General features: G+C 37.8%; 1 protein-coding gene across 4 annotated transcripts in view; it reads right to left on the bottom strand.

Annotated features, from left to right (window-relative positions):
- USP24 (ubiquitin specific peptidase 24) overlaps positions 1 to 27,433 on the bottom strand; it is a 155,942-nt gene that overhangs the window by 69,685 nt on the left and 58,824 nt on the right. For 3 of the 4 annotated variants that reach the window (XM_024990127.2, XM_024990129.2, XM_024990128.2), the window contains exons 11-32: positions 26,917 to 27,031; positions 26,572 to 26,675; positions 25,927 to 26,034; positions 25,648 to 25,743; positions 25,399 to 25,560; positions 25,148 to 25,195; positions 23,211 to 23,270; positions 19,880 to 19,987; positions 19,059 to 19,208; positions 18,293 to 18,424; positions 17,362 to 17,473; positions 15,837 to 15,913; positions 14,726 to 14,866; positions 14,509 to 14,562; positions 13,350 to 13,465; positions 11,434 to 11,500; positions 11,200 to 11,310; positions 10,397 to 10,495; positions 10,130 to 10,303; positions 4,791 to 4,876; positions 4,527 to 4,620; positions 3,210 to 3,365 (exon numbers count right to left, since the gene is read on the bottom strand). In XM_024990127.2, the coding sequence (XP_024845895.1) occupies positions 3,210 to 3,365; positions 4,527 to 4,620; positions 4,791 to 4,876; positions 10,130 to 10,303; positions 10,397 to 10,495; positions 11,200 to 11,310; positions 11,434 to 11,500; positions 13,350 to 13,465; positions 14,509 to 14,562; positions 14,726 to 14,866; positions 15,837 to 15,913; positions 17,362 to 17,473; positions 18,293 to 18,424; positions 19,059 to 19,208; positions 19,880 to 19,987; positions 23,211 to 23,270; positions 25,148 to 25,195; positions 25,399 to 25,560; positions 25,648 to 25,743; positions 25,927 to 26,034; positions 26,572 to 26,675; positions 26,917 to 27,031 (2,370 nt within the window). The remainder of the gene's footprint in view (positions 1 to 3,209; positions 3,366 to 4,526; positions 4,621 to 4,790; positions 4,877 to 10,129; positions 10,304 to 10,396; positions 10,496 to 11,199; positions 11,311 to 11,433; positions 11,501 to 13,349; positions 13,466 to 14,508; positions 14,563 to 14,725; positions 14,867 to 15,836; positions 15,914 to 17,361; positions 17,474 to 18,292; positions 18,425 to 19,058; positions 19,209 to 19,879; positions 19,988 to 23,210; positions 23,271 to 25,147; positions 25,196 to 25,398; positions 25,561 to 25,647; positions 25,744 to 25,926; positions 26,035 to 26,571; positions 26,676 to 26,916; positions 27,032 to 27,433) is intronic. The other variant, XM_002686388.7, reaches the window with a different exon arrangement.

Here is a 27,433-nt window from a genome sequence, read left to right as displayed (position 1 = left end):
TAAGTTGCCCTTCAGGAAACTGGTTTGCCAGCTTCAGATCACAAGCATCATTCAGGAGAATGGGAACCTTCTGCTATCCTAACCCTTTCTAAGTGTTGACAGCCACAGGCACACACTCCCCATGCTTAATGGACAACAATTTAGTGAGGGTGAAAGATTTTCCCAAAGGAATGGGTACTTGGAATATCCACTCTGAATTTCCCTAGAAGCCAAACATAAGTTAAAGATTGAAATGCAAGGACACGAACCTTTCAGGTAACAGTAAAAAGAAGTGCTTTGGGGGTGTTATGGTTTCTACATTTTTTACAGAGCAAAAGGCAACCTATCAGAGGAATTCCCAGTTAATCTGAAGTTCTAAAATGAGACTGGGGATGATTTTACAGTCCTTTGGCTCTAAGGTAATGCAATCTAAGTAGCTGATGACAAACCACACCCACTGCTGGGTCATTCTGATTTTCAGGGTGCTCTCAAATGTGGGTGTTAAGATTTATACCTTAACTTTCTGAGACAATCATTTAAAAGCAAATAACAAATCTGGCAGCAATGCAAGATACAAATTTTATAAGACTGAATTAGCCAAAAATTTCTAGGTAATTTTCTGTTTTGGAATATTGTATGTATTTTTAAATGTTCACAAGAAATGAGGTCATACTTTATTTTTAAAATACATGCTAAATATTTTTTCCTTTTGGACCCAACAAACATTTTCACAAGAAAAATTATCTTAAGGCAACTATGAAACATTATCACAGCTCCACCATACAAACATATAAATAATGAGTTAAGCACAAAAATGAGTGAATATGACTTTATACTCCAAATTAGACTGTCAGATGAAATAAAACTTTGAAAACATGCCTGAGTAGGTATCTTCTTGTCAATTATGACCTTTGTTGTGATTCAAAACCTACTGAAGACAAATGGTAATTTGATAATTAAGGTTGCTCGGGCACCGATCTGGATTCCTTAATAAACAATTAACTAAATAGAACAATTTAAGGTAAAACAAAATCATTCAGGGCTTTATATTCCCTAGAACCTTACGTGCCCTGAGGGTCTGGCAGAGCAGGGCAGTTTCCACCTCCACAGTGCTTTGCTACGGTTCTGATTTTAGGACTCAGCCTATCAAGCCTCTCCTACGTCTAACTCATAAGAACCTGGAGCAATTATCACACCTTTCAACTCTGTGGTAGTTAAAACTACCACAATGATTTGTAGACAGTAAATAATTAGTAAAGTTTAGTGAACTGAATCTACTAATTTAAAGCTACTATTAGGAAGGAGGGCAATAAAAATATTCTTTTGGTCAAATACTTTTAATAAAATAGCTTTCTTTCTAAAAACACCCTAAAATAATAATGTTAAATGTGTTTCCTGAGAAACTACTTATAAAGCTTCATTAATGGCAACAAGTTGCAACAGCTTTTTTAAAAAGTAAGGATGCATTTAGTAACAAGGCTGAGGATTAAAAACTGATGTTATAAACACTTGCAAAACTTCCAGAGGAAGTTAATTACACATTTTTATACATTCAGATCAGATCAGATCAGATCAGTCGCTCAGTCGTGTCCGACTCTTTTCGACCCCATGAATCTCAGCACGCCAGGCCTCCCTGTCCATCACCAACTCCCGGAGTTCACTCAGACTCACGTCCATCGAGTCAGTGATGCCAACCAGCCATCTCATCCTCTGTCGTCCCCTTCTCCTCCTGCCCCCAATCCCTCCCAGCATCAGAGTCTTTTCCAATGAGTCAACTCTTTGCATGAGGTGGCCAAAGTACTGGAGTTTCAGCTTTAGCATCATTCCTTCCAAAGAAATCCCAGGGCTGATCTCCTTCAGAATGGATGGGCTGGATCTCCTTGCAGTCCAAGGGACTCTCAAGAGTCTTCTCCAACACCACAGTTCAAAAGCATCAATTCTTCAGCGCTCAGCCTTCTTCACAGTCCAACTCTCACATCCATACATGACCACTGGAAAAACCATAGCCTTGACTAGATGAACCTTTGTTGGCAAAGTAATGTCTCTGCTTTTGAATATGCTATCTAGGTTGGTCATAACTTTCCTTCCAAGGAGTAAGCGTCTTTTAATTTCATGGCTGCAGTCACCATCTGCACTGATTTTGGAGCCCAGAAAAATAAAGTCTGACACTGTTTCCACTGTTTCCCCATTTATTTCCCATGAAGTGAAGGGACCAGATGCCATGAATTTCGTTTTCTGAATGTTGAGCTTTAAGCCAACTTTTTCACTCTCCACTTTCACTTTCATCAAGAGGCTTTTTAGTTCCTCTTCACTTTCTGCCATAAGGGTGGTGTCATCTGCATATCTGAGGTTATTGATATTTCTCCCGGCAATCTTGATTCCAGCTTGTGCTTCTTCCAGCCCAGCGTTTCTCATGATGTACTCTGCATAGAAGTTAAATAAACAGGGTGACAATATACAGCCTTGACAAACTCCTTTTCCTATTTGGAACCAGTCTGTTGTTCCATGTCCAGTTCTAACTGTTGCTTCCTGACCTGCATACAAATTTCTCAAGAGGCAGGTCAGGTGGTCTGGTATTCCCATCTCTTTCAGAATTTTCCACACTTTATTGTGATCCACACAGTCAAAGGCTTTGGCATAGTCGATAAAGCAGAAACAGATGTTTTCTGGAACTCTCTTGCTTTTTCCATGACCCAGTGGATGTTGGCAATTTGATCTCTGGTTCCTCTGCCTTTTCTAAAACCAGCTTGAACATCTGGAAGTTCACGGATCACATATTGCTGAAGCCTGGCTTGGAGAATTTTGAGCATTACTTTACTAGCGTGTGAGATGAGTGCAATTGTATGGTAGTTTGAGCATTCTTTGGCATTGCCTTTCTTTGGGATTGGAATGAAAACTGACCTTTTCCAGTCCTGTGGCCACTGCTGAGTTTTCCAAATTTGCTGGCATATTGAGTGCAGCACTTTCACAGCATCATGTTTCAGGATTTGGAATAGCTCAACTGGAATTCCATCACCTCCACTAGCTAATTATTTATTTACATGCTATTTTACAAGTATAACAATGTACATAGGTATAAGTTGGGGGAAAAAGAGAGCATTTTCAAAGTCCAAAACAATAAAACACTTCGATTTATAGTCTATTTACTTATTTCTGACATCTGTAAGCATGAATCTTCAGACCAAAATGAATCTGTTAAAATTAAATAAAAAAAAAATGAGGTTTCTTACTTCTAAGTTGTAGAGCACTCTGAAGGTGGACATTCCTGGAGCGAAAGATCGAAATAGACTTTCTAAAATTGAACTGGCGCTTGGCTGATGCTGCTGCTTAGAAGACAGGGATGGAGACTTTGAAGACTGAGAACTTGTTTCAGACAGTAATGTTTTCTAAGTTTAAAATAATGAAAAAGGACACAAATGAAGGAGAAACATTATCACTATATATTCTAATATTCTTTTCCACTTTAATATACTCAAATCATCGACATTTTCTAAAAAAATTAACCTCAAGGCCACATCACTCTTCAATTATTAACGAAGCACTGAACTCCATCACACAGACCGTCAGTGGTCAACAGCATTCCATTCTACAGGAATGCCTCTGGGATTGTATTCTAAGCAACACTGTCGAGGCCATCCTAATTTATTTCCAGGTTTTTAAACTTTGTACTACTGAACTCTGATAATTAAATTATAAGATTGCAGAGTAGTAGTTTTGAGAATTTTGGGTGGGGAGAAGGAAATGGCAACCCACTCCAGTGTTCTTGTCTGGAGAATCCCAGGGACAGAGGAGCCTGTTGGGCTGCCGTCTATGGGGTCGCACAGAGTCGGACATGACTGATGCGACTTAGCGGCAGCAGCAGCAGTTCTAGTAATATAGTTTACAATTACATTAGTTCTCTTCTCCCTCAAATTAATAAATAAGGTATATGTGATAAGGTTCTGACCTGATCTAAATAATAATCACTGAAATACAAAATTTATAGCTTAGTTTTAACAACTTTGTTCTAAATGAATTTATTCTGAAAATACAATTAAACAATATTATAAATAAAACATTTTTAGTATAAACTCTTAAGGAACAAGATTATAAAAATTAAACAAAAGGAACTAAATACCAACTGTGAAAAAATTAAGTGATAACCCATTTATGCAAACAACTCAAACATATGCAACAACCACATTCAGAGAGGCATCATGACAGAAGAAAAACATCACAGTTGAATGAGCACTAGAGTCTGACCCTAGATGAGACACTTCATTACTCTGGGTTTAGGTTTCCTCATATAAAACATGAAGGAGGTAGAAGCAGATGACATTAAAGGTTCTTCCAGTTCTAAAATTTGATGTCATTATTGACTACAGATAATTTAAAAGTCATGATGAAGTTCAGATTTCTATTTAGAGCAAAGGTATTTTTCTAAAGAAAAAAATCTGTTATGGGAAAGATGGGATCACATGACCTTTACGTGATGCTATGCTGCATTTTTACTGAATCATGATATAAAATTTCCATGCCTGTTAAATAACTATCCAAGATACTCATACCTTTCTTCCTAAAGAATCAAGTTGATCAAGGGCTTCCTGAATGGCTGGATCAGTAGGTATCAAGAGCAGAAGCTTTCGTACTCGTAGAGTTATCCTGAAATTTTTCAAATGTGAAATTTTTTTCTTAAGAGCCACAGTTTCAAATAAAAAATAGTCAAATTTAGTAGGGGATGTGGAGTGATATACATATTAAGAGAACATTTATTTGGTTCCCTAACTTTAATAGCTTGCTCTCTTGCAAGCTTCACAAACATTTCTATTTACCTTGGCTCCTCTAGATTGGCCAGCTGGTAAAGCATGTCGAATACATTACACACAAGCGCCATCACCACACCAGGGAGGGATTTCTCCTGAGGGAAAAAGCAAAATAGAGATACAAACTTACAAAAGAATTTTCTCCTTTTCTAATCAAAGGTACAAACAATAAAATGACTGGTTCTTAAAGACTGGCTACTGCAAAACTTGGGGCTTCCCTGGTAACACAGTGGTAAAGAATCTGCCTGCAATGCAGGAGATGCAAATTCAACCCCTGGGTCAGAAGATCCTCTGGAGAAGGGAATGGCTAACCACTCCAGTATTCTTGCCTGGAGAATACCACGGACAGAGGAGCCTGGTGGCCTACAGTCCGTAAGATTGCAACGATTGGACATGACTGAGTGACTAATGCTTTCACTTTGACTTCTCTGTCTTAATACTGCTCTGAGTAGGATTTCACTCTTAAATTCTTACTACATGAAGAATATGCCTGGAACGCAGGAGACCGCGGTTTAATTCCTGGGTCAGGAAGATCCGCTGGAGAAGGGTTAGACTACCCATTCCAGAATACCTGGGCTTCCCTTGTGGCTCAGCTGGTAAAGAATCCACCTGTAATGCGTAATACTGTACAGGAGGTGGTGACCAAAACCATCCCCAAGGAAAAGAAATGTAAGAAGGCAAAGTGCTTATCTGAGGAGGCCTTACAAACAGATGAGAAAAGAGAAGTGAAAGGTAAAGGAGATGGGGAAAGATAAACCCCAACTGACTACAGAGTTCCAGAGAAGAGCAGGGAAAGGTAAAAGAGCCTTCGCAAGTAAACAATGCAAAGAAATAGAGGAAAACAATAGAATGGGAAAGACCAGAGATCTCTTTAAGAAAACTGGAGATACCAAGGGGACATTTCATGCAAAGATGAGCTCAATAAAGGACAAAAACAGAAAGAACCTAACAGAAGTAGAAGAGATTAAGAAAAGGTGGCAAGGATAGAAGAACTGTCCAAAAACCTCTTAATGACCCAGATAACCACGATGGTGTGGTCACTCACCTAGAGCCAGACATCCTGGAGCGTGAAGTCAAGTAGGCCTTAGGAAGCATTACAACAAACCAAGCTAGTGGAGGTGATGGAATTCCAGTTGAGCTATTTCAAATCCTGAAAGATGCTGCTGCTAAAGTGCTGCCAGCAAATTTGGAAAACTCAGCAGTGGCCACAGGACTGGAAAAGGTCAGTTTTCATTCCAATCCCAAAGAAAGGCAATGCCAAAGAATGTTCAAATTATTGTACAATTGTACACATTTAAAATGTCAGCAAGATATGCTCAAAATCCTTCAAGCTTAGGCTTCAGCAGTATTGGAATAGGGAATTTCCAGAAGTACAAGCTGGATTTAGAAAAAGCAGGAACCTGAGATCAAATTGCCAACACATGCTGGATCACAGAAAAAGCAAGGAATTCCAAAAAAACATCTACTTCTGCTTCATTGACTATGATAAAGCCTTGACTGTGTGGATCATAACAAACTGTGGAATACTGTTAATGAGATGGGAATACCAGACCACCTGACCTGCCTCCTGAGAACATGTATGCAGGACAAGAGGAAACAGAACTAGACACTGAAAAATGGACTGGTTCAAAATTGGGAAAGGAGTACGTCAAGGCTGTACATTGTCATTCTGCTTATTTAACTTATATGCAGAGTATATCATGTGAAATGCTGGGCTGGAAGAATCACAAGCTGCAATCAAGACTGCTGGAAATACCAACAACCTCAGATATGCAGATGATACCATTTTAATGGCAGAAAATAAAGAGGAACTAAAGAGGAGAAGGGGACGACAGAGGATGAGATGGCTGGATGGCATCACTGACTCGATGGACGTGAGTCTCAGTGAACTCCGGGAGTTGGTGATGGACAGGGAGGCCTGGTGTGCTGCGATTCATGGGGTCACAAAGAGTCGGACACGACTGAGCGACTGATCTGATCTGAAAGAGCCTCCTGATGAAGGTGAGAGAGGAGAGTGAAAAAGCTGGCTTAAAACTCAACATTCAAAAAATGAAGATCATGGCATCTGGTCCTATCACTTCATGGCAAATAAATGGGGAAAGTGTGAAAACAGTGTCAGATTTTATTTTCTTATGCTCCAAAATCACTGCAGAAGGTGACTGCAGCCACAAAATTAAAAGATGCTTGCTCCTTGGAAGAGTAGCTATAACAAACCTAGACAGTGTATTAAAAAGCAGAGACATCACTTTGCCAACAAAGGTCCATCTAGTCAAAGCCATGGTTTTTCCAGTAGTCACATACGGATGTGAGAGTTAGACCATAAAGAAGGCTGAGTACCGAAGAATTGATGCTTTTGAATTGTGGTGCTTGAGAAGACTCTTGAGAGTCCCTTGGACTGCAACAAGATCAAACCAGTCAATACTAAAGGAAATCAACCCTAAATTGGAAGGACTAGCACCAAAGCTGAAGCTCCAATAAATACTCTGGCCACCTGATGTGAAGAGCTGACTCACTGGAAAAGACCCTGATGCTGGGAAAGATTGAAGGCGGGAGAAGGGGGCGACAGATATGAGATAGTTGGATGGCATCACTGACCTAGTGGACATGAGTTTGAGCAAACTCAGGGAGATAGTGAAGGACAGGGAAGCCTGGCGTGCTGCAGTTTACGGGGTTGCAAAGAGCCCGACACAACTTAGCGACTGAACAACAATGATGAAATATAAAAATGTGAAACTTGAAGATGCTATGTCCATCACTTCTGCTATTGATAAACTGTCTTAATAATGCTCTGAGTGGGATTTCATTCTTAAATTCTCACTACATGAAGAATATGCCCGCAATGCAGGAGACCCCGGTTTGATTCCTGGGTCGGGAAGATCCGCTGCAGAAGGGATAGGCTACCCACTCCAGAATTCTTGGGCTTCCCTTGTGGCTCAGCTGGTAAAGAATCCGCCTGCAATGTGGGAGACCTGGGTTCAATCCCTGGGTTGGGAAGATCCCCTGGAGAATGGAAAGGCTACCCACTCCAGTATTCTGGCCTAGAGAATTCCACGGACTGGGTAGTCCATGGGGTCGCAAAGAGTTGGACATGACTGAGTGACTCTCACTTTCACATATAAGTATAGTTAGTTTTTAAGAAACATCACAATATTAACATTAACCCTGCAGGCTTCAGTGGTATCTATAGCAAGACTATGCTCTCTAAGTTTTAAAGAGTCAGCCACACAAGCATCTTACATAAGGTATTAAATGAAAGAGCTGTATGTAATAACCCTCTCCATTACTTAAATACTTTTACTTCACTTGAGTGCTGGTTATTATCTTACTTTCTAGACTGTAAACACATAAAGAGCAGAATGTCTTTTGCCAGTTTTGTACCCCTGGTGCCGAGCTCCTGGCACAGAGAAGGTACAAAAAAACCTTGAATGATTCATAAAATCAACAAACACAGACTACCTATTATGTTTCACTGTTGTTTTAGGTGCTGGAAATACAGTAGTGAGCAAAACATTCAGAGGTCTGCTCTCACAGAGCTTACATTTCACTGGGGAGAGAAACAGGGACATTAAACAAGATGAATATTTTATATAGTACGTTAGATGGAAATAAAGCAGGGAAGGGAAATGAGCCGTGCAGGAGTAGGAACAGGCTGAAAGTTTAACTGGGATTGCCAAGAAGGCTCACCAAGAAGGCTACATTTGAGTGAGAGCAGGAGGAAGTGAGAAAGAACCTGGTACCAGCGAAGAAAATGCCTGGGTAATGGGGAAGAACAGGGCACAGGCCCCACTATGTTTGAGGACCAACATTGAGGCCACTGCAGCTGGAATGGTGAGGGGGAGGGGGGGTCCTGGGGGAAGACCTCAGGGGAGAGCACTAGTGAGGTGGGAGGTGCGGAAGCCTCGGAATTGAGGAGTGGCATAATCTGACTGGTCTGTAAAAAGATCATGGGATGCTGGGTGCTACACACCAGAGAGACTGAACTGGAACAAGGGCAGAAGCCCTGCGACCAGACGCAGCACTACTGTTACCCTCAGGTGGTGGGTGGGGCGTGATGGCTGCCTCGGTCTGTGTGGAAGCTGTGGAGGCAGAGAAGAGTAGCTGGCTTCTGGATATAGATGTATTTTAAAGGTAGAGTCAAGGATTTGGTGATGCATAGAGGTATGAGGGAAAGAAGGGACTTCAAGATTCAGGCATGAATCCCTAGAATAATGAAATAGGCATTATCTGAAACAGGACAAGACTATGGGATGAAGAGGTTTGTGGTAGGAGCAGGTGGTGGGAAAGCGGGTAGCAGCTCAGTTTCAAAAGTTAGAATGGACTCTATCAAACATTTAAGAGGAGATGCTGTGTTGAGTAATTGGTTCCATGTATCAGATGGTAAAGAATCCACCTGCAGTGTAGGAGACTCAAGTTCGATCCCTGGGTTGGGAAGATCCCCTTGAGAAGGGAATGGTAACCCACTCTGGTATTCTTGCCTGAAAAATCCCATGGACAGAGGAGCCTGGTGGGCTACAGTCCATGGGGTCACAAAGAGTTGGACTAGACAGAGTGACTAACACAACAATCTACACTTCAAGCTAAAGATAAAAGTTGGGGTGTTATCAATGTATATGTAATATATAAAGTTTTGAAACTGGATGAGATTCCTAAATAAGATTCCTAAATAAGCGTAGACAGAGGAGAGGTCAAAGGACTGAGCCAGGGAACTTCGCTGCATACAGATCAGGAAGACAAAGCAGCAGCAGCAGAGGAGCCCAAAGAGGAAGACCTAGAGAGGGACGGAGAGCCCGGTGAGTCCTGGAAGACAAGTGGAGAAAGTATTTCAAGGGGAAAAGATCACAAGGAACAAGTCTGCTGAGATGTCAAGAAGATGAGGATTAAGAGGTGGACAAAACATGTGGAGTCTCTTTTCAAGAGGAGTCAAGAGAGGATGGTAAAGAGAGTACAGACTCTTTCAGGGAGCTTTGCTGACTTGAAAAGGAGAGAACTGAGGGAAACTGAAGCTCAAGTTTGGGTGAAAAAGGTACTTTTAAAAGATGGCAGAAATAACAGAGCACATTTGACTGTTAATGGTAATGACCCAGTACAGGACAATCAATGAAGAGAGATGTAACAGAGCAGCAGCAAGCAGGGGCCAGGCAGAATCACTCAGACTCACAAGAGTCTGGTTCAGAAGATTGATAAAGTACATAGTCTTCTCCCAACTAAACCCCAGCATTTCTGTGATACAGTTCTGAAGAGTCAGGACTTATGAGGAAAGGACATAATTATCCAAATCTATATGGGCTGAAGGCAAAACTTCATGATGTGAAGTCCTTGTTTTGCACTTGAAGATTATCACTGGATACCTGCTCCATGGCGTATGATGAGCTGAACACCCCGCTGCTGCTGCTGCTGGAGCTGGTTGAGGAATCTGCGGAGCTCCCAGATGGTGTCCCACTGCCAGAAGTCTTCACTGTGAGGATTTGTTCATCAGAGAAGCCCAGCTGGTGGAGTAGCTTTTGATCTTTATTCACTGTCAGCTGCAGAAAGTGGTTTCTTAATTACTGAGAAGGAAAAGAGAGGAGAATACTGACAACAGACTAAAGTGACACAAAATGTGTATTTACACCTACCAGACTATCATTTGTAAATATCTGTATACTGTCCACTGGAGAGCACAACTGCTTGGCTATCTTCCACCGGACACTCCCTATAGTTTCATTACTGTGAGCCTGTAAAATGAAGTGAAACAATACTGTAATTCACTTATCAATTAATTTAAACAGCTACTAGTGAGCACCTTGTATGTACTGGGCACTGCTGCAGAAAGCTGGGAACATAACACAGAACCCAAAGACAAGAACCCGTGCCCTCATGAGGCCTCCCCTCTGCAGTAATTAAACATTCTATTCCATACGTCACTCCCCATCATGCATGTAATCAAATTTCAAATCCTTCCACTGCAGAGCCTTCCATTCTTCCCCTTCTCACCGTGCTCTAGGCACACCAGCCACTTTCCTTGCCACTGAATAAACCAAACAGACTCCCACCTTAGGACCTTTGTACCTGCTGCTCCCTTGGTATGGAAAGCTCCTCCCCAGAAATAACGTGCTCTGTCAATTCATTCAAGTCTCCATTCAAATGTGACCACCTCAGAGACCATCCCTGTCCATTCTAAAATATGTCATGTATACCCATCTGATTCTGTGGTAATCTTCTTAAATCTTTATAACACCCATTTATCACCTGATATCATGTACTTACTTATGTACCTGCTTATACCCTATCAACTTCCTTTCAGTTCAGATCTTTATTTTAAATTTGTTTACTACACAGCTTTTAAAATAGTCATTCTTGCCGCTATCTTAATCAATGATGTTCATATGAAAATAACAAGACAATATGGAAATGGTTTCAGAACTTAATGTAAACCTACCTCTACAGTGAAGGTATCTTTGGTAGACTCGTAAGTAACGTTAAGAGTTAAAAGATGTCCGTGGAATGAGGCACCATGAGGTAGAATAGTTCGGGGGACAGAGTAAAAATCCTTGAAAAAGACACAGCAAGTCAAACAGCAGAGCACAGTGCCACAGTTAAATGTCACAAAAATACACTCCTAACAGACTAGTTATAGGGTGATAAAGTTGTCTTACAAAGAAGAGAGGCTTACCTCTATAGTGATCACGTAACGTTCTGCCAGAAGCAATAATCGCTCAATTATTACAAGTTTAGTGGATCTATGAATTAAAAAAAATTTTTTGAACATACTTGAATTGCTAACATGAGCTCAATTTCAGTCTCTTTCACCAAAACCACAACCACATTTAGCCCTCACTGAAATCTGCAAAACTAAACTTCCCTTTTACTCAAGGGAGAGATGGTTCAAGCAGGTCACAGCTGTCACACACAGACGGATAACAGGGGAGAAGCTGGCCCTCCCCACGTTTCCTTTCCTGTCCTTTTCTTGTCTTTTTTTTTTTTTTTTTTTAAACAGTTGTTCCACAAATAGAAGGCCTGTGCTTCTGCTGGGTCTGCAGGCTTATTTATCAATTCACCAAGAATGAACAATCAGTGAGTTTGAATCTCATAATCTTACAACTAAAATATGCCATATAATTCTGTAAACACACAGAACCTGACAAAGTTCTGAACTGCCTGAAATTTAGAAGACAAATGCAAACCATTTAGTATACCACAAATGAGAACTGCTGTTTAATTAGCTTAAGAATGAGGCAGAAGAAAAAGATCCCCCCCCCCCCTTGCAAAAAATGTTCATCTGGTTTATGTGACTATCCTGTATAGTTAAAACATATACAGAAAATGGTATCCCAAGGATTTTCAAAATAGTTAAGAAATCAACACACATCAAAGAGATATAATCATCTTTGGAACAGAAAACACATAGCAAGGAAGTGTGGAGCTCTCAGACTCTAAAAATGAGACCTGAGGTCTCTTTAGGTCAGAGTTAAGGAATCTTGCATATCATTTGAAATAAGAGGACTCCAATATCCAGCAGCTTATACAGTGACAGCTCCACACTTTATTAAACACTACATGTGTTAGCACTGACAGATGAAAATCCAAGTGTCCTCAAACACTTGATATTCTGGAAAGTCTAAATAGTTCATACAGGTGTATTTCTAAATCTCAGGCATGCTGATTAGCAGTACTGGAAATTTTACTTTAAAAGAGTTGGTTAGCACAGGGAATTATACTCAATATCTTGCAATAACCTATAATGGAAAACAATATGGAAAAAAATATACATATATAACTGGATCACTTTGCTATAAAGTGCTTTAAAAAGAAAAGGAACACCCCCAACTGTAAATAAAGAGAAAGAAATACACACATTCCAGAAGAGGAGACTCTATCAGCACCAACCACTGGAGGGCAGCAGAATGAGACACAGAGGGAGCTCTTCTCTGAGAACCTGACCACCACTGATTTGGGGCTGCTCACCAGTAATGAAAGACTTATTAAAATCCACAGAAGTAGTTTAACTGCTTCAATTTAATTTTCTAAATATCCATCTATTCTCCTTACTATACCAAAGAAGTACAGAAAATGCTCAACTCAAATTTCACTGACAACATCTGAAAACACTCCACACAGCAATGTGATTTAGAGATGTCAATTCAAACTTTTAACACAATTATTTGAAAAATAATTTTAAGTACATAACATTTTAACTATGATTATATCATAATGTACAATATTAATCATCACATGCCACTTCATTTTGCTTACACTGTGTCATGATTTGTCTATTCAAAAAGTTATGTCTAAGTAAATATTTCAAATCTGAAAAAAATTATTCTTCATACAAAGAATATATCTTGGTTCAATCATAGAGTAGGCTATTCATATTACACGGAGTTAAAGTAAAATGAGTCAAATGATAAAATACATGACAGGGAATACATAATTTTCAAGGATATGACTATTTGAAAAATACATGAAATAAAATGAGGAAATGAACAATTAACAGAGATCTCCAAAGGAAGAAAAAAGATTCCAATTTTACTTTTAAGCTGACCGATCTTTGTGTGTTGTGCATCTGCTGTAACTTCTGTAGTCGCTTACCTGTAAGGAGACTGGACTGACGTGGCTACGGTTGGCATGGCAGTGGCTGTCAGCATTTTTGTTGCTCTGGTCACAGCGTGTGTCAGAGTGGGGCCACCAAGTGCCGAACTGGCTGCCTAAACAAGAAATTATTCTACATCAGGGTTTCTCAACATCAGCTCTGCTGACATTTTGGGCTGGAAGCTGTTTTGTCATGGAAGACTGTCTTGGACTTTGTAGGACGTTTAGTGGCATTTCTGACTTGTACTCACTACCCACTGGCCACCAGGTGCCGGCAGGACCTGTCTAGTGACAACTAGAAGGTCTCTAGACACTGCCAAATGTCCCCTGGGAGGTCAAATAATCTCCGATTGAGAATGACTGTTCTACACGTGTTATTACTTACACGGTATCTTATTTAGGGTGCCTGAGTACTTTAAGTGTTTTTATAATCACGTATTTGGATGAAAGTCACAACCTGGGAACTCCTGTACAGATTCACTGCCAGCATATATTCACTACCAGAAAATTTAACTTTTTAACATTTGAGGGCAGTAGCATTTTATGCTTTTGGAACACTCTTTATTAGGTATTAAACTTCAACAAGCACAAATTAGGAATGAAAAGATGAATGCTTACTACTTTAACCATCATGCTAGAAATAAGGCACTGGCAACACACACGAGACAGTATTAGGTCACAGGCTACTAATGGACAGATAACCAATACGGCCTACTACTGAGTGTGTTGCTGTGGCTTTTAACAGCATTTATGATATAAATGAAATGACACATGAGGAATGATGGGAAAAGAAGCAAGTGTGTATATAAAATTTCTGGACCAAAAAAGGAGAAAAAGAATCTATTGAAATGTGGAATGTAGAGAAGACAGTTTTATACCCCAAAAGGAGGTGGGGAGTGAGGTGTGGCATGGTAGGTGAAACAGGGAAGGGAGATGGTGGAGGGAGAAGGAATGATTTCCCATAAAGTTACGTTTATTTCTATATTGTGGGTATCAAGGCAAATGCCTGTTCCCTATGCCAACAATACGATACTGCTGGCAAATTCTTCCAACGGGATCCAGCCAGAACTATACATGATCTCAAAATACAAAATTATAAATGGAAAAAAACTCAAGAGCATTTATTTCAAAAAAAGGTTAAATAAAATTTGCTACTCACTTCTAATCTTGTGTAGCAATCAGCAATGAATTTCTTATGTAATGATACAGAATCCTAAAAGTTAAGAGGTAAATGGAAATTAATGAGTCTACCATTTAGTTGTAATCATTATTAAGGATAAAATGTCAAAATAAAGAAGCTAAACTTTCAGGCACGCCAACTTATCAATTAAAAATACATTACTTTTTGTGTATGAGCACCTTTTTTCCTTACTTACCTTCTTTAACCTAGGATTTAGATTAATGTAACTGTAGTTTATAATTAATTGAATAGCCTCATTAGCAATTTCTTCATCAGGTGATTCCATGGCTATTTTCCAAATGAAATCCATTCCTATCAATTCCAGTTTTTCTACATACTGTTCACAAGAAAAAAAATTATAGCACATCAAGGCCACAAAAATACAATTATTTTCTGCTACACTGTAAATCCATACCTCTTACAGTTCACTATGAATTAAGGCTACAAAAACCGAGGTACACTCGAGAACCTTATACAAAACAAGTTTTATATAATAATTTTTTAAAACAGAAAACAGCCAACAACAGAAACACTGGGCAACTTCCATGGAATCAGGACAGATAAGGAGATTTTCCTCCAGGTGTTATCCTACACTGAAGCTGCAACTCTACCCAGATGGGGCACTGAGGCACACATACAGGAATAACATGGGCACCCCCTGCAGGAGCTTTTCTTCAAAGGAAAGGGAGTCAAGCTAGAGGTGGTTACTAATCCTCAGGGCTCCATCTGGTCTTTTCAAAGCTCAGTTAGAAATGGCCAGATCGAGGGCTTACAAGATCTTGTAAAAATTCTAGGAAGTCAGGTCATGAATGAAACAGATCTGGAACAAGAGTTATTTTTCGCCTTTTAAAAGCTACTCACGTAAATATAAATGTAAGCTGTATACATTCTCATTTTCCTGCTTCTCTGTCTGTTCTAAAAATTTCCCTCCAAATCCTTGCCTCTGAGACCTCAAAACTGAAGATTTTGGTACATTCTCAGGTACCTGTGAACTGTTGGATCTGAGAGGTTAGAAGCTAGGCTAGAACTATCCCTATTCTGCGTTCACCCAGCCACAGGAGGCCACTGGCTCTCTCAGGTCAGCAAAAACCAAAGAGGAATCTGAGAAGTCACCTGTATGGGAAGGGGAATGCCCTCACACTCTGAGGAGCTCTCTGAATGATGCAGGAGACTGCAGTCAAGGAGGAGCCCATTCTTTTTAAAAAACCTCATGTCTTCTCTCAATTAGAATATTTTTTTTTTTTTGCTGAATATCAAGTTTTACTAGATTATCCAAATTATCTAGATTTGCAAACAATGCTACTTACCAACTGAGCTCCTTGTCTTTTTAATCGATGATCACACAGATTCACATTTTCAAAAAAAGTCTTAAATAAGTTAAAACCTGAAATTATAGAATGTCAGATAAATTCATGTACTCTTGGTACCACAGATAATCAATGAAAAGACAAAGTATATCAAGAGCTAAAACTATAAAACTTTCAGGACAAAACAGGCACAAATCTTCAAGACTGTCAATTAGGCAATAGTTTCTTAGATATGGTATCAAAAACAAGCAACAATAACGACAAAAAAATTTCATCAAAACTAAAAGCTTTTGTGCTTCAAATGACTATCGTGAAAATGAAAAGCCAATCCACAGAACAGGACAAAATGTTGGTAAATCATGTCATTTGATAAGGAGTGAGTATACAGAATATATAAACAACCCTTAAAACTCAAAACTAAAAGGGCAAATAACCCAATTTAAAGATGAGAAAAATTTTAATAGACATCTTTTCAAAGGGGATATGTAAGTGATCAAAGAGCCCATGAATATCCTTAGTCATCAGGGAAACGCATATTAAAGGCCATGAGACTCCATCTCAAAACCACTAGGATGGCTAAAAGAAAAATGACAGTTTATAATTATTAGAGAAGATGGGGAGAAATCAAAACCTCATATACTGCTGGTGGGATTGTAAAATGGTACAGCCACTTTGCAAAAAAGATTGGCAATTCCTCAAATGTTAATTATATCATACAGCAATTTCACTCCTAGGTAGATAAAAACTTGTATACGGACATTTACAGCAGCATTATTGACAATAACCAAAAGTGGTAACAACCCAGATGCCTATCCACTGATGAATGGATAAACACAATGTGTTACACCCATTCAATAAGTGTTATCCAGTCATATGGAATGGAGTTTTGACATGTGCAAAAACCTGGGTGAACTTTGACCACATTATGTCTCAGCTTGATCAAGAAGCCAAATACAAAAGGTGACATAATGCACGATTCTATTGATAGAAAATGCCCACATCAGAATAACCCACAAGGACAACAAGCAGATGCACGACTGCGGAAAGGGGAGAATGGAGAGTGGCTATATAGTTTCCTTCTGGGGTGATGAAAATGTCCTGAGGTTAAAAACGGTGAAGGCTGAACAAGTTTGTGAACATACAAAAAACACTTCGTGTACACTTTAAAAAAATAAATTTTATGGCATGCAAAGTTCATATCAATAAGAAAAATTTCAATCAAAATACACAACTGAAAAGAGGATGTCTATACTTGGAACAATTTTTACCTAAATGAATCCTTTCTGTACTAAGTAATTTCATGAAAACAGTTTGACAGTTATTAGACTGTGCAATTTAAAAATACCATTCATGTAAAAAGAAATTCATCTGTTTATATAAACATGTTTATATAGATGTATCTTTATATGCATAAGGCAAAGTCCAGAAGCATATACCAAACTGTGACGCTGTTTCTCAAAGTGGGCTGAAAAGAAAAGAATAAAATTTAAAGAACTGAAAAAACAATTTTGATGTTTTTCCTTACCATTCATAGTGATTTCATATGACTCCAATTTAAGAATTTTCTCCTTGAAGAGCTGCTGCTGAACATCACTCTCAAGATCATGTTGCCCTTTTGTAAACCATTCAAAACACATCTGCAAATCAAGACAAATATCACCCTGTAACTAAAACCCACTTCAGGCATATACATAATCCAAACGAGGAAAGCAAAGACAAATGATTTTTAATTTTTCAGAAATTTATAATGCCTTAGTACCACTCAAAACTAAAATGAATGGAACTCTGGAACTAAATGAAGCAGTTAGTTACAGCAATCTTTCTTCTAGATAATGAAAATACATACTCATACTTTCCACTGAATCATTACATTTCAGTTTTTCCACTGACATTTATTAAATAAGCTTTACACTGTGCTAGGCACTGTCACATACTTGATCCTTTCAATAACTCTATGATGTAGTTAACGTTATTCTGCAAAATGAGAGGAGGAAATAGTGATTCACTGTTAGGAAACGTTGAAGCAACTGTCGTTCTAAAGATCTGTCTAGACAACAATTCTTTCTTTAGGGTTTCTGGGATACAACATCATTATAGGAACTCAAAGTTTCTGCTGGTTAACTTAAAATTAGTTTCATGGGAGGGAAAAAAAAAAAACAACTAAAGAATACACTAAGTTTGCTGTACTCACTTAGCTGAATTTGGTTTTATGCAGAATGGTTATCAAAATTACCAAAGATCGCATATGCTTATGTATATAACATATATATAAAATATCTTTTCAACACTCTCAGCTCCTAGCTTATTATAAATGTATGCTTAGTAAACTGAAAAATGTTTAGAATTGAAGATATGAGACATGCATAAAAATGTGATATACACACAGTAAAGCAAAATACTATTTATTTATTAAGTCACACTTTTGTCTTACTTCATCCATAACGCCATCTTCTTACCTCTCTATCTAATTCACAAACATCCTGGCCAGTCACAAGACACTCCCAGATTTCCTTGGCACGATTCCAACCCAAATACAGAGTAGCTTCTTGCAAGAAAAATGCCAGGAATTTAAGATGGGCTTCTAAATACTGGAAAAAGAAATAATGCTAATTAGTCAACTCCAGGCATTCATACGTAAAAGCAAACAAACAAACAAACAACTGAAATTAAAAAGTAGTTTTACCTTTAATTAAAAAGTAGTTTACCTAATGCTTTCTCTTGTAATTTAGGGTAAAGTAAATGTGAGAAATCCGTTTATGAGGTGACAATACAGTGTGGCAGAAACTACTTGTCTATTACAAACTCGGGTGACTTTAGATGCCAAGCAATCTCAGAGTAAAACACCAGAACACAACTGATGAGTGAAGATATTTTTCTATTTTTTGGAAAACAATATTACTGACAGCTTTGAGAAACAAAAAGCCATGAGCCACAGAACTGACAATTATATTTTCGATCAAAGACAAAAGATATTTATTTTTAATACCATATCATATGCAGTTATGTTAGGTGATTTACTGAAAGATATACCCACAAATATCAATCTTCTAACCTTTTACTTCGAGGTGGTTTTATTAAAGATTAAAAACTGTTCCATCATGACAAAGACACCTCATGCTTCCTCTTTAGAGTTCTTTCCAATAAATATTACTTTTATAGTTCAAACGCAAAAAGATCAAATGGATGCTGTAAGTCATGCAACAACAGCACAATGCCAGGTACCTCCCGGTAGGTATATCGACCATCCACTAGCGTTGAGCCAGTTAAGCCTCCAGGTCCAGCCACGGCTGCTGCAAGCCGATGACAAGCTATCAAGCTTCCTGTTACCAGTTTTACTATTTCAAAATTTTTCTTCAAGTCTTGAATAATGCTCTTGGTGAAAACAAACGAACAAAAAAAGGTATGAGAATGTGCAGCTACTTTGTCAGTTTAATACAAGCTTCTATTTGAGCATACAGTTGAGGAACAGCAAACATAAAAATTTTTCACTCACATTTCCTACGTAAAAGTAAATGAAAACAATCTCATATGTACATTTACTTGGGAATTACTATAGAATTAATAAACTTCCCTCGAAAATTTCTGGTTCTAAAGGAATTTTTTATTATTTTTTTAAAAAATAAGTCTTTCAAAAGCACTATTTCACTTCTTGCATACTTTTCCAGATCTTTCTTCCCAAGTCTCTTACACTGAAGAGCCTGTAGTTCCTTAAGCGAACTAATGTTTTTTCACAATATAAAACAAGTCTTGCGAATCTTTTCAAATTCCTACAATACTATTCTAACTTTTAAAAATTGGCTTACTTCAGTAAATTAAGGAAATAAAAAATAAATGAGTTAGGGATATATCAAAAGACAAGCTCCACAGAAATGAAAGCAGAATGATACTTAAATTCAAGATTATTAAATAATATAAATGAATTATATTAATAACCATAAAACTGTAAAACCGTCACTATAAAACTTAGCAATCTTATGATGTTTAGTCATTACAAAAGGTTATGCAAGTAACTGCATAATAATCAAATATAGCAATCCTCTTACCTTGTCTTGCTTCTGATAGGTTTGTTTTATGAACGAGCGGGTGATTTCATGTAGCTGACGCAAAGCTGGTACCACCCATACAAACTGGGGATTGTTAATCTGAGACGACTAGAGTTAAAAAGAAGTTACATTAATTTAGAAATAAATGGCAGGTTAAATTTATTAGCTATAAAAAAGTTCCAAGTCAATTAGGTTTTACTGTTATACATTCTATTATTTTTCTCTTCACATTGCTCATTTATAGTTTATCTCCATGCACTCTTAATTCAGTCTCCAACTTCTTATTCTGCATGCAATCCTAAAGCCAAGAACTGCAAACAGGAGTGGATATGAAGTGACAGTAAATGTACAGGGGTACATCAGCAAAAAACAGACAACAAGGAATTAGCAACTTCAGAGGACAGATTATAAGTAGCACAGGCTGCTAGGATATGTTGACATAATAAAATAAATCAATGGCACAAGCTTAACTTGGATAATACAGAAGTGGCTGATAAGTAAAATGGTATAAAAATATGATTTTCTACAATGATATGATCAAGATACCAATGATATGATCAAGATACTAACAGTGGTCTAAGTATTAAAGAAAATATCCATGATCTGCTTGTATTTCCTAGTTAAAACAATTTTAGAAGAGAGAATTCTGTTTTTATTAATTATTACAGCCACTTTATAATTTATATTTTTGAAAACACTTTTAAATATGTTATTTCTGAAGCTGGTGCATGACATTCCAGATCTTCACGTACATATCTGAAAAGTCTGATGTTCATGCACTACTCTTTAAAAAAAGAACTGCTTTTTAATAAATGACATCTTTCAAACTATGAGATTTCATTATAAAATCTGTAAAAATGTCATATTAACACTATTAATCGACTGATCAAGTAACTCTCTAAAAACTGAATTATAGTTAGCATTTACTTTAAAAACTTTATTTTTTTAAAAAAGCCTTCTTGCTTCTTCAAGTCTTTCTGTAAGATAAAGATGCCTATAGGGCAGAAAAATACTTTTGATGTCATTTGCAGAAAACGGTTGTACTACTAAATACGTAAATGTGGGCAGCTATTGCCAAAATAATATTGGCTTTCCTAGAGATTAGCCAATCAATCAGCAAATACCATATTTCCTGGATTCTAAGATACAAATTTTATAAAATTCAACATTTCTGATAGTGATACTTCTTAAGAATTATATAAAAGAAACTTTCCGGCCATTAGGCATAGGAGTAGGTTTAGATATGGCTATCCTTATGTGGGATGTGCAAACTTGGCTGTTACAAAGGTATCTGTTCATCTACCCATCATTTCTGTTCTTACATGGCAGAGTTAGCACCAAACAAGGATGGGTTTTTAATTTAAACGTAGATCACTGATTTGTTTCTTGAATGCTATCAAAGGATTACACTATGACGTGGTATTGATAAGCCCATCATGTCTATCATTTCAATTAAAAGCAAAGAAAACTGCCAGTGGTCTTAAGACTAAAGCATTTTCCAAAGCCAGGAGAATTTGGTGTGACAGACTCATACTCTGTGAAGGGTTACATCATTTGGCATTAAACATCTCTCTGTCCAAAGTTACAGCTTAATTCAAGAGGAACTATTTAACTTGTAGTATAAACAACTTAATGAAGGAAAAAAGCAGCTTGAGTTTTACAAAAAAGACAAGGACACAAAACTCTATATTTCTCAACATGCCTCAAAATTCTATACTCTTAAAGATTTCAAAGAAGTCCAAAGCACTACACTGGATAATGGAAAGCAGCATGCCACCATGTGAGGCTGTACATACTGGATTAACCCTGTGATGCGTGGTGCAATCACTGGCATCTTAGAATCAGAGAAATAAGGTATACATTAAAAGGCAACTACTTGAAAGACTAGCTAGGATATTTCTGCTAAGACATAAAAGTTGCAAAATGACAGAAACTAAAATTCTGAGGCTTAAGTCCAAACTGATACCTTCTGAAAGGATCATAAACATTGGGATATAAATATAAACCTTTTTGTAAATAATCAGGTATATTAGAAAGTATCATTATGAGTCAATTATGGTTAGCTTATTTTTTTGACACTGAAAACTATCCTTTGGAATCTGAAAGGTATTTCTGACATAGCCTTTCTAGAGTTCAGCAAACAAGACAGATGTTATTTATTCCATCCTATCTATGCTATGACATTATGCTGCTAAGCTATAAGAAAATTTTTAAATTACTGTTTTCCACTTACAAAAGGGGCAAGAGAATATGGTGAACAATTAAAACGAAAATATTTGATAATGTCTGATAATGAAGCTGAGGTTTCGTAAGTAGCAGTTAATGGTATATCCAAATTAAGACTGAATGTTAGCTGAAGCTGTAGAGGTCAACTAGTTTAGCCTGCAAACCTGTGCCTAAACTCTCCTTATTCATTTTTGTTAAAAGAGTTGTCTTCCGGTGTTTCCAGTGATGAGGAACTCAGGAGACAGTGCATTCTGTGTCAGATTGTCTTCCTAGAAAGTTCAGGGATCTGTGATACTGAAACATGCCTTTACCATAACTGCTTATGAGACATAAAAACTAAGTTGAATCAAATGTCTCTAACAATCCTAAAAGTATCTAAAAGAAAGCTTTCATATTCTTTCTTGAGTTCTCACTTCTCAAAGCTGAATATCCCAATTCTTCATCTGCCTTGTTTTTCCAGACCTAGCCATTTATCTAGAACCAAAGTAAAAATTTTTACAAGGGTGGACACTTTTTACAAAGTATTTCCTCCTGTGCTAATCAATCACATCATTGTGAGACTGTACTGAGGGCACCTTGCTATTTTTACTTTCAGTTACGTGTTTTGTCATGTGGAGGCCATTCAGGTATGTGTAAATGATTTTAGTGTCTTCACAGGTGAAGCAGAGGAAGTAAGAGGAAGGGAACCAACATTTACTGAAAGGCTGCTGGGCACTGTGCTAGGAGGACTTCATATAATGACTTAAGGATATGCAAACACCACTGATCAAGTAAAAATGATTTTTTTTTTTGTTTAGTAATATTTTTTTGGGTGCGTACATTTAAACTTTTTAATTGAAAAGTAAAAAAGAGTGAAATAAGAGGGAAAGGGTTGGGGGCAGACAGTGGAAGGTATAAAGGAAGCAAAGGAAAAGAGGACCAAGGAAGCCAAGGGTATCCTGGCAGAATCTACAGAAATAAAGTTAAGAAATAAAGGTCAGAATTTCTGAACACAACAATGGAACTTGGGAATTTTAAGTGTCAAAAGCAGAGGGAAAGGGAATCAGTGGGAGGAGTAGAGGTAGCTGGGGGTGGGAGGGGAGTAAGAGGTGGGTGATCTTCTTACCCTTTGCTTAGTTTCTGTGTAGCCTGGCAGGGAGACATAATTCCCAGTCAGCCCACCTTGCTGCCTGGCAGGAAAGGGCATAGCATAGAAAAACACCTTTAGTGGCAGTATATAACTCACCCCCCTGCCTGGAGTCATGTCGGGGGCTTTGATCTTCCCACTGCCCCCCTTCAGCCACGGGCACTTTAAAAGAGTATTTGCAAAAGAACTCAGTCAATGGAGAAGTGCTAGGTAAATGCAAGTTATTATTATTCGAAATGAAGGAATGGTACATCAGAATTTCCTTACTGGGAGCAGTGGGATATAAAAAATGAAGAATATTTCTTTCAAGACTAACAAAATGACTCCAAAATTCTCCCTGTTACTTTTTGAGTTTTGTTTTAAAACATCAGACTGAGTGAAGTGACTGCACAGAGAAGCAATAAAGATGCAGCGATGCTACTGGCTAGAAGGGCTAAAGTAATGCCCAGCTGTAACAAGGAAGGAACAGGGGTCAGGAAGGATTTTCTGCTTTCAAAAGTCATTTCCCTGGAGGGAGGAAAAAGTCCCTTCAGCTTTAACCTTCAGACCTATAAAGAAATGTATCTGTTACAGTGAAGAAAAGACCATTTTCTACAGATACCTTTTCTTTCTTACTATTAGTATCAAAAGATTTAAACTGCTTAAATAGCTCTAGATGAGTTTCAATCATAAAGACAGAGGGTGCTAAATTATCTGAATCGCTGAGCTGAGAAAACTGGAAAAATTCACACTGTATCTGAGTAGAAAGAGAGCAATGTTGTTGAATTAAAGGAATAATTTAATCATAACCTGAGAGGTACCAGCTCCAGTTTATGAATAATTTTAATGTAGAAAATTCACTTGATCAAATTTCAATGTCAGAAATATAACCCACAAAGTTCTTAAATGCCCCCAACTAAACTTTATGACCAAGCATAATTTAGGAGAATAAAAGCCTATGAGTCACCAAGGGTGCTTAACAAGAGTCTCTGAATTTACCAGTGTAAATTAGCAGTATTCAAGATCCTTTAAACAAATACTTATGGGGAATACCAAGAAATATGCTTTACCAACGAAATTGTTAAGCTGTTAGCTATTTACTAAAGTCTTTTCTTAAGTAACAGTGAAATGAAACCCCTCTTGCTGTGAGGTTTCATGTTTCATCTGAGCAACCTGAGGGCCTGCGTGGAGGAGGAGGACGTGCTGTAATCAGGGCTGCTGAAACCATGGAGGCAGGCTCCAGGGACTGACCACTGAGGTCAGCCCTCTCCAAGGAGAGCCTTGATGTTTAAGGACTGCAGCGACAGGAGAGCTACGGCCATTGCTGCCCGTTCTGCAGCCCCCGCTTACCAAGAACAGGCTGAAGCCTCCAGCCACTGGAGGTCAAAGCCCTGGAGGGGAAGGGCTCCTATGCACTCATCCCTACGCAGTCCCAGCAGCAGGTGCTCACGGAACAATCACTCTTTTAAGATCTTTAGGACCACATCTGAACCAAGCATCCAAAAATGACTACATGCCAGCACTGAAGGAACCTCCTTCTCCCCTTCTTTCTCTCTTCTGACTCTTGGGAATTCCTCCATTTCTCTCGTACGGGAGAAAAATGGGCACGATATTTATTAAACTTGTGCATATTTTGGATTTAATTTTAAAAAGAAAAACTAAGTTGAAGGTCTTATAATCTTATGAAAATAATATAGTAAAACTACTCTTTGAATGGAACCCTGGGATTTTTTCCCTTTGTGAGTCAATAATTCCCCAAGCTTTAAATAATAAAGCACAGGTCATAAGAAAATATTCAAACAGCAGTCTGTATCTGAATACTACTTGAAAAAACACTGTAATAATTTACTATTATCTTAAAATTATAACTCAATTTATTAAATAGAATTATTAAATTAGTATACCTTTTACTTTATACCTCATCTGCAAATTCTTACCTTGAATCCATCCTTCTTGTTTTTATCCAGACCTGACCATTCTCCAGGCTGAAAATTAATTTTAAGAAAAATGTAAGTGACTTGATAAAAGCAGTACCTATAATTTCCCAATTTTGGACTCAAAGATTAAAGAGCTTCCATGCAGGACATTTAGCTTAATTTAAACAATAGGGGAGGAAAATTATTTGGTTCTAATTGCTCAGACAATACTATTACTCTGACAACAAAACTAGACCAAAGGTAAAACCAACCCTTTTAATATCTTCTATGCATTTAATTATGTAGCTCCTCTTGATTGCTTCTTTCACTGCATACGCATCACTAAGGATTGTCAGATGCTCCTCCAAAGCTTGCTGAATAAGGCTACTGGGCAGCGTGGGGAGATGAGCCAGTTCCCAGAGCACATCCAACACCTACGGTAAACCACATGTGATGAGCCAGCCCATATGCAAATAAAGCTGCTTTAAGCGCTTATAGCTAGAAAAATTTGATTTTCCTGCCTTTCCAGAAGTGGTCTCAAAGCGAGCTTCCCGGCCTATTCGTCCAATAAGGCTCAATAGCTTCTGTCTCACTCTATCGCTCTCAGTCTCCCAGCTCTGCAGAACGAAAAAGACAAGACATACGAATTGCTCCCCAGTCCGTTTTGATCACACTGGCAAAATATGCAGAAACTTTAAACTTGAGCTAAAAAAGTTTAAGAAGAGTATGGTTAAATATTGCTAATCTAGAGGAAGAAGACCTCATTTTAGAAAAATTCAAAAGCACATTTGAGCACATACCTTCTGAATAAGAACAAACAAATGATTAAGCTGATCTGAATTAAACTTGACAGCTGCTGCAGCAATAATAGTATGAATGTTCTCAATCACAGTAGATGATTGTCCTGACTGGAAAAGAAGACATTGGGGAAAAAGTAAAGTCTTGGAATCTGGAAAAATACAAGTCTTTCCCCAGAGATATACAGAAGCAAAAGTAAAACACTAACAAAGATAAATTGATTCTAGACTATCAGCATACACTTGCATGATAAAACTGGTAAGACTACACGAAGCAACCATTATTAGTGGTTATCAGATGGCCTTATTTTAATTTCTTCAAGCATTAAATCTCTAAAAAGAAAAAAAGATGAGAATCAAATTCTCAATCTGACATATTCATTTCAAGAGGAGAACAAAATATTTTCAACTGGCTTAAAAACAATTTATACTGATTAAGTTTACAAGAAATACATACTAATCTTTCACATTTTATTAAATGATCTTGAGGGCTTCAGTTGAGAGTATTATGTACCTCATTTTAAAATCTGCTCATAGATATTTTGAGTTCAATTAATATTTATTTATCCATGGACAGTAAGTCACCATCCTTCTCTTTCTCTGATAAAAAATGTCAGAAAAGGGCAAAAGCAATTCTGATCAACTTACCTGTATCTTCCAAATTTTAGTGAGCTCATCTAATGACAGTTTACTGCCCAAGAGTTCAATAATTCCCTTTATACGATCACAGTATTGTGCTTGGTCTATGTTGCCTAAAAGAAGAAACACCAGAGAGGCAGACAGATAATGAACGCTGACTTTCTAAACATGATTCTATTAATTCAAAGCAACAGTAACTTGCTATAAGATTATTTAAAGGCTAGTACAAAATAAAGATGACCAATAGAAAAAATAAATAAAGGCTAATATAGTCAAAGCAACAATTTCATACATTTTTAACACAAAAGTATATTATTTATGAGTTAGGTAATTTTTTAAAGCAAGTTAACTTACCTTCCAATGCGATTGACAGAACTGAATTTTCAACTAGCCAATCTAACAATCTGTCTGTATCTATAGCATTCTTCACAGATTTGGATAAAGTGCTATCTTCTATGAGTTTGGTTACCTAAAAAGACAGGATTATTGTGATTTAATCTAATGCAAATATTCATCATCAAAATCTTCACATATATCTTGTGACTTTTACAGTATTACAATGTAGTCTGATAATTAGCCTAAATGTATCAAAGGCCAGTTATTAGAAGTTAATAGACTACCTATTTTTAATGTCTTTAAAAAGAACACAGAGCTCACATTCCCTGGGCCACTGCTGACTGGCTCAGGGAAGCACATCTGACCCAAACTTCAATCAGAGCATGTCTCCAAATTCTACACTTGGGACCAGAGAGAAAGCATCAGTCCTTCCCTGGTCATGGGAGCTATCCATGGCCATGTCTACCTTATGAAGACGCCACTCTGCATGGAGAGAAAGAACAAAGAAAAGCAGAGATAAGAACCTGGACAGAGT

Source organism: Bos taurus, chromosome 3, assembly GCF_002263795.3.
Source record: "Bos taurus isolate L1 Dominette 01449 registration number 42190680 breed Hereford chromosome 3, ARS-UCD2.0, whole genome shotgun sequence".
Taxonomy (NCBI): domain Eukaryota; kingdom Metazoa; phylum Chordata; class Mammalia; order Artiodactyla; family Bovidae; genus Bos; species Bos taurus.
This window is presented reverse-complemented; position numbering and strand designations above follow the sequence as displayed.